General features: G+C 31.9%; 1 protein-coding gene across 1 annotated transcript; it reads left to right on the top strand.

Moving 5' to 3' along the window:
- Positions 1–4877: 4877 nt before the first annotated feature.
- On the top strand, positions 4878–7430 carry LOC110893878. Its single transcript, XM_022141026.2, has 3 exons — positions 4878–4961; positions 5194–6021; positions 6094–7430. The coding sequence occupies exons 1-3, from the start codon at positions 4946–4948 to the stop codon at positions 7218–7220; spliced, it is 1971 nt and encodes a 656-aa protein (XP_021996718.1). The 5' UTR covers positions 4878–4945; the 3' UTR covers positions 7221–7430.
- Positions 7431–8079: the final 649 nt, after the last annotated feature.

Raw genomic sequence — 8079 nt, 5'->3', positions numbered from 1 at the left:
TTATTAATTCAATTTTATCATTAGGTCCAAAATTTGACTTTTCACTGGGCCCACAACTAATGCCTGAAAGGATGAATGAAGTCTCGAAAATTATGAGACTTCAGAAATGGCTTATATATTGTACTGGTTTGGGTTCAGAAACAATTCAACCGGTTGTAGCGGGAGGTTCGACCGGTATTACGAGTTGGTTTGAACTGGTTTTTAGAACATTGCTATTTCGGAAGTATCCAGGTTGTGTGGGTCACTAGATTAACCAGTATCCTAAGGGCTTTTAGTCGTCTATCGTGTTTCGTAAATATGTTTCTGAGGATTCTAGTTCTATTGTGGATGTTGACGTAGATAGAAGTATATTTATGGAGTGTGTGAGTTAAACATCGCCATTGCTTTATAATAGCTCGATAATTTGTTTGAAGAATAAGTTCCTTAAAAATTAGTAGTGGTTCCATCTAAAAATATGTTCATTCTTGAAAATTTATCACAAACAACAAATAATTACTAATTTTAATAAATATTTCCCCTTAAAAAACTTCTTAATTGCGTATTTACTCAACTTAAAATTAAAATTGCATATATCCTCTTCCTTAACTATTAAAATTGCATATATCCCCTTCTTTAACTAATATAATTGCAAATTTACCCATTTTGATTTATTTTATTAAAAACAAGTTATATAATGACTTTTTTACCCTTATTTTTACTAAAACTTAAAAAAAGGTTCAAATTTATTCATTTTAACTACTCTTTGTGGATTTTTCCCAATTCTTTAAAAAGTGCATATTTATAAATTTAAAATCGTGAGCTTAAACAACTTAAAATCGTGAAGCTTATAGGTCAATCAAAGATCTTAATAGTAAATAGATTAATATTAAATGGTGAGCAGGGACGTGAAATAGAAAAATAGGTCTTTTGGATGTGGGTACTAAAAATATTGTTAAGAGATTATTCTTTGAGTAAAGTGGTTTACACTCATTTTTACAAATATATATTTTTTAAAGAATTGTCAAAGACTAGTAGAAATGAATAAATTTGAACTTTTTTAAGTTTTAGTAAAAATAAGGGTAAAAAAGTCATTATATAACTTGTTCGTACGTCTATAATATGCGTTTTAAACCCGTGTACAAATGGGCGTCACACCATGCTGGAGAATCAGTTTATTTTCGCGTTCCCTTCTTTCTTTTTATATTTTATTCAATTAGGCTATAATTGAAGGGGTAACATAATTTTTTTAAAGGGGTAGCAGAATCGAAAAAACGTTAATTGTGTTAATTCTTTTAATGTTGCTAAAGTTAAGTTTTCAACTAAAAGCAAGTAAAATTAATATACTCATGATCTCGACGTGGAAGAATTAGAAATTGTAAATAAAGTAAAACCTTAATTAAACTCACATTAAACTCATAATCATAATAATCAAAGAGATGGATGCATATATGTTTATCATACTTTATGTAATAAAAGTAGGGGAGCATAAGATAGATATGCAAATGGGTCAAAGTATAAATAAGTTAAGTTCTCTTTTCTTTCTTAACAATCCAAGAATGGAATATAACTGACGTCTATGATGAGAGATGGAGGAATAAAGTGTGAGTGAGTTTGGAAAGAATAATTGAGATTTCTTATTGAATGGTTAATTCCTTTCGTGTAATCAAACATATTCTTTTGGGGTAGGCTAAATGTATCCCCTCTTATTACTTTTTATACCCCTCTTCCATAAAATCACATTAAAACTTGTAGTATTTACCCCCTATACAAATTATCATTTTAAAAAATATTCTCTTTGTTACAAAATAAATTCAAAAGTGTAAAAAAATATTACAGACGTCTTTTTAAAAATTTGTTTTTTAATTTTTATTTCTAAAACATATTTTTTAAAAGTTCTCAGATATTGTTTTTAAAGACACTTTTCAAATAGTATTTTGATTATGCTTTTTTATTGAACATCTTTATAAATAAATACTAACATTTTTTGTAAAAAACAATAAAAAAAGTTTTGAACTCTCTTTTAAAAAAAAATCTATATTATGTTTTCCCCTCTTACTTTTATATTTTTTAGTACTTTAAATGTGATTATAAAATAATTAACAATTTTTATTTATTAAAAAGTAATAAAGTTTTTTCTTTTAAAATAGTGTTTATAGCCCTAGCACATATTAATCATTCAAACTATCTATGTAAGTGAACAAATAAAGAATAGGTACTAAAATAATTTTATCAAACTATAAATTAACAATCTATATAAGTTCAAATTTAATTAGTGTAAGGAGTATGTTATAAAGAAGTTAAAAGCAGTTTAGGACTTTCGATCGAAGTGAACACTTTAAAAAAATGTGTTTTTTAAATTAATATAAAAAACAAACAAAAATTTTGAAAAAAAAACGTCTACGATATTTTTTACACTTTTGAATTTGTTTTGTAACAAAAAGAATACTTTTAAAAAATATGACATGTATAGGGGGTAAATATGATAAGTTTAAATGTGATTTTATGGAAAGGGGTATAAAAAGTAACAAGAGAGGGTACATTTAGTAGCCCCCATTCTTTTTCATGCTAGATTGAGAAATCAGAATATAAATTGATAGATGTATGTATGTATACTTAAGGAATGAGGCAGTGAGAGATACAAATCTATTTCTTTCTGGCTTTCCTGTTGACACTCCTGTTGTGTATTTCTCTTTTTAATTAGAATTAAAATATATATATATATATATATATAGGACAATGCTAGATAGAAAACCCTAAAAATTTGAGAAAACCCTAGAAAACCCAACCTCCCGACCTTTTTTTTTTTGAAAAAAATAACACATGTAATATACATGTTTTTAAGAGTTTTGAGCCAAAAAAATCAAAAAAGCGCCGAGTGGATGTTTTTAAAAAAAAAATAAACAAGTTTCAGCAACTTTCATCACTAACATGTGTTAGACAAAAAAGTGCTGAAACTTGTTTATTTTAAAAAAAAAAAAAAAAAACCACTCGGCGCTTTTTTGATTTTTTTGGCTCAAAACTCTTAAAAACATGTATATTACATGTGTTATTTTTTCAAAAAAAAAAAAAAAAAAAGTCGGGAGGTTGGGTTTTCTAGGGTTTTCTCAAATTTTTAGGGTTTTCTACCTAGCCCTACCCTATATATATATATATATATATAATTTTTTTATGTTGGATTTTGAGGAAATATTTTCATGGCTTAAGTTAAATTTCTTTAAATGTTGAAATCATTAACTTGATTATTGTGTAACATAAATCCATGTAGTTACAAGGGACGAACTTTATTACTTTGATCACCCCCATCCTAAGGATTCTAGTTCCACTGTGGATGTTGACGTAGATAGAAGTATATTTAGTGGGTGTGTGAGTTAAACATCGTCATTGCTTTATAATAGCTCGATTATTTGTTCGAAGAATAAGTTCCTAGAAAAAATAGCACTGGTTCCATCTAAAAAATTGTTCATTCTTGAGAATTTATCACAAACAACATATAGTTACTAATTTTAATAATATTTTTAAGCAAATCCAATTGAAAAAATCAAAATAACATATAATTACTAATTTTAATAATTATTTTTAAGCAAACTCAGTTTCATTCATTTCAGTTACCTTCACCCCTTCATCATCACTTTTAACATCTCAGAAACACACAATGAAGAGAACTAGTGTGTGTAAATTTCCAATAATGTTTTCATATGTAATCTATCTTAGGTGGTTGGTAGTTCTACGGTCGAGTTTGAGCCGAGAGGAAAAGACTCAGTGGATACATTCACAACTTCGTTGACTTCGTCAGAGCATTTGAGCAGCGGCATCTAGAAAATAATTATAGGGGTAACGTTCAATTTTTTTTAACGTACTTATGAAACAAAAATAGTAGCACTTAAATAAATAAATTTAAACACATACAAGATAAAAAAGTTTCTTTTTCGATCACACAAATTAGAGCATTGTTCAAGTACTCCTCACCCATTCGATTGTGCAAATCCGTCTTGATAAGCTTCATTTAAGAAAAAAAAAAACAATTTTTCAAAGGTTGTGGTTGCAACCGGTACACTAGCTTCAATGTTCGATAAACCAAAGGAAAAGTATCATGTATGTTTTCTGGTTTCCACCATTACACAAGTAAGGTCACTCAATCCATTCAATTTTGCAAATTTATCTTCCTTTGAAGTGTGATAAAAGACCTAAGATCACCCGAAAGACACCCTCTTTCTTCTTTAGTAAAATCATTCGTATACATCTCAGAATCTTAGATATGTCAAACTTAGCAAACACACTACCATATGACAACGCGAAAATAAACTGATTCACCCTAGACCTGCTGAACTACTGCTGCCCATGCTAGAGAATCAGTTTATTTTCGCGTTCCCTTCTTTCTTTTTATATTTTATTCAATTAGGTGATACTTGAAGGGGTAAGAATTTTTTAAAGGGGTAGCGGAATCGAAAAAACGTCAAGTGCGTTAATTCTTTTAATGTTGCTAAAGTTAATTTTTCAACTAAATGCAAGTAAAATAAATATACTCATGATCTCGACGTCGAAGAATTAGAAATTGTAAATAAAGTAAAACCTTAATTATACTCACATTAAACTCATCAATCATAATAATCAAAGAAATGGATGCATATATGTTTATCATATTTTTTTTTGTAATAAAAGTAGGGGAGCATAAGATAGATATGCAAATGGGTCAAAGTATAAAGTTAAGTTCTCTTTCCTTTCCTAACAATTCAAGAATGGAATATAGTTGAAGTCTTGTTGAGGGATGGAGGAATAAAGTGTGAGTGAGTTTGGAAAGAATGATTGAGATTTCTTATTGAATGGTTAATTCCTTTCGTGTAATCAAAGATATTCTTTTTCATTTCTTTATAATGGCGCATTTGGGTTCCAAACACTATCTATCAGTCTCTTTGCAATTTACGTGCAGTCTTCAACTTGCTGATCGATCTAAGGCGAAGGAAATTTCATGGACATTATACCTGGTATGTCACTTGTTATTCCATTTTACGTATGTTTTTCGATGCTAGATTGAGAAATCAGAATATAAATTGATAGAGATGAAGTATGCATGCTTAAGGTATTAGGCAGTGAGAGATACAAAACTATTTCTCTCTGGCTTTCCTGTTGACACTCCTATTTTGTATTTCTTTTTTTTTTAAATGTTTAAACAAATTTTTTTTTTGACCAATCTGTTGGTAACATAAATCGATATAGTTACAAGGGACGAAATTGATCACTTTGGTCACCCCCATCCGCTCAGCATTGTGTATCTACAACAGCCTAATCAAAAAAATGAAAATTCTGAAGACGAAGATGAAGACACAGAGAAAGATGAAGACGATTTTGTGGAGGAAGACCATCATGGTGGACAATGCAACCTTTGTAAGGAACGAATCTGGTCATTTCATTTGTGTTACTACCAATGCAAGTCCTGTGACTACTCATTGCACAAATTTTGTGCAGAACTACCCGAGACCCTAGTAAATCACCCATCACACCCTAACCACAATCTTTTTTTCGGTCGTTTTTATCCTCCTGGAGTTAACTGTCATGTCTGCAATACCGAGCTTAAAAGCAACCGTTTTTATTATTGTTCTGTCTGCGATATTTTCATGGACATTACTTGTGCTACTATGCCGAAACAGAAGATAAACCATCCTAGTCACCCTCACCTACTGGAACGAATGCCTGGGTCCATCGTGTCTAGTTGTCTAGCTTGTGGTAATAAACATGAAGGGGTCTTCTTTCAGTGTACCACATGTCCTGGGTTTCGGATCAGCCAGGACTGTGCTTTGTTGCCTGCCAAGTTACTAATACAAAATCATACCGATGGGACTTTCACTCATTCTCATCCACTTACCCTTGCCTATTCCTTTTCCTTTTTGGATCAACGATCTGCATTGTTCCTCGTTTGTAGAGCCTGTGGTCAGTATTTCAAAAGTCATTTACGGACTTACAAATGTGATAAATGCCGATATTATGTGCATGTTGACTGTGCAACTTCAAAGAAAGAACCATTTATGTCCATCTTCCAACATGAAAGTGAGCAATCTCTTTTTTTTTTTGTGTGAACATTATATCTTAGTTTAATTTCAAGTATCTTATTTTTATCAGGCCTTGGAGAAACTTCTAAAAATTTTAAAGATGATGAACATCCGAATCTGCTCCACTGCCCATTTAACGATGAAGGTGACAACCTTTTAAAGCGTCATATGTCTAATCGAAAGGAGTTGATTGGTAAACAAAATGATGGTGACACGCTCAACCATTTTAGCCATCAACATCCACTCATCCTTTTCGACAAGCAAACACCAGTTGGTATAACTCTTCACGACCCCATGAAAAGAGTTCGGCTATTATGCGACGGATGTGTGAAACCAATCATAACGGTACCATTTTACATGTGTTCCGAATATGTTGATGGAAAATGTTGTTTTGTTCTTCATGAGTGGTGTGCCAAACTACCCTCGGAAGTACAAGACTGCGTGGGCCATCCCGAGCATACGCTTTTTCTACTGCCGAAAATCTCTGATAGGTTCTTTGGTGTGTTCACATGTACTGTTTGCGGGTTACGATCCAATGGTTTCGCGTATGGGTGCACAATGTGTGACTTTTATGTTGATATTAATTGTGCATTCATACCTGAAGAAATAACACATGAGGCTCATCCAAATCATCTCCTATTGAGAGTAATGCCTTCACCTTATAATGAAATGCATTTGTTTTGCAAAGCATGTAATGACTATAAGTGGCGAAGGTGGGGATTTCATTGTCCCTCTTGTAATTTCTACATTCATGCGAAGTGTGCTTTCTTATTGCCTAAAGTGATTAAGCACAAGTGTGATCAACATCCTTTGAGCCTAAGATACCATCCAGCGGAGAACCATATCAGCGAATACTTTTGTGAGATATGTGAGAATGAATTTAGCCCTTGGAAATGGTTCTACCATTGCACTACATGTGCCCAGTCTATGCATGCTGCCTGTGTACCCAATATACTTCAATGTGAGCAAGGTTCGTTTCCCTATTATGGTACTCTTGTCAATACATTTCTCAATGTCAAATTTGGAGGAATGCTTGAGATCAAAGGTCACTCACACCACTTGGCTTTTGCACAAGGGTTTAACAGCGATGGAAAGTGCGTTAAGTGTCATCAAGAATTTGAATACGATATCATCATTAAGTGCTTGGAATGTGAGTTTGCATTTCATTATAAGTGTGCATCTTCATTTCTCAGTTGATCAAGCTCTTTGTCTTATACTATTGTAAGTTTGTTATATGTGTCCGAGTCAATTCTTTTGACTAGTTTGGTTTCGATCTTTTATCATTTGGTGTCAACTACTTGACTATTGTAAGCTTTTTATGAGTATCGAATAAATTTTCAATTATCTTGTAACAACCTCTAGCTATAGTTTGATGCAGCCACACTATTGTAAACTTTCACAATTATAGTTGAGCATTCAAATAATACTCTGTACGTGACTACAAGTATTATCCATTAAGGTATGGCATCATGTTTTGTTTGATGGCAAACATTCTTGAAATATTAAAAGTACGTAAGTAGGTTACATATATGAAATGTTTGGGAATTTCGAACAAATGGAGTTCTAGATATATTTCCTGTAGTGTCTTTTCTGAATGAGTATTTGATGTAGCGAGTGATACGATAATGAAGAACAAATCACGTTGATTCTACGAATATCCGTGACGATCTTCCCCAAACCCCAATTTAACCCAAAGGACAAAGAATTTAAAGTGAAAATGGTTATTCTCAAAATTGAAGTCTGACCATTAGAATTACAAGAGCAAGATATAAATAAAGACTAAAATTTGAAATGAGCCTCAAAAAGACGATAGGCCAAACATAAGCCCAAAAACAAAATACATAAAACACCGAGAAAAACATAAAAGTGTCCATAACTCCCGTTAGAATGCGTTTTTTGGGCATAAACTTGGAAGCTCAATCATGAGCCTCCAGAAATGTCATGGCTTGATCTTCTACACTTGGGTCTGCGTCAGTATTTTAATCTTAAAGCTTGGGTATCCACGAAATGGACTTTGGAAGGCAAGTAAAGAATAAAGCAATAGAGAAGTATTTAG

Source organism: Helianthus annuus, chromosome 12 (genome assembly GCF_002127325.2).
Source record: "Helianthus annuus cultivar XRQ/B chromosome 12, HanXRQr2.0-SUNRISE, whole genome shotgun sequence".
In the NCBI taxonomy this organism is placed as follows: Eukaryota; Viridiplantae; Streptophyta; class Magnoliopsida; order Asterales; family Asteraceae; genus Helianthus; species Helianthus annuus.
The sequence above is the reverse complement of the archived record's forward strand: the minus strand, read 5'-3'. Positions and strand labels throughout refer to the sequence as shown.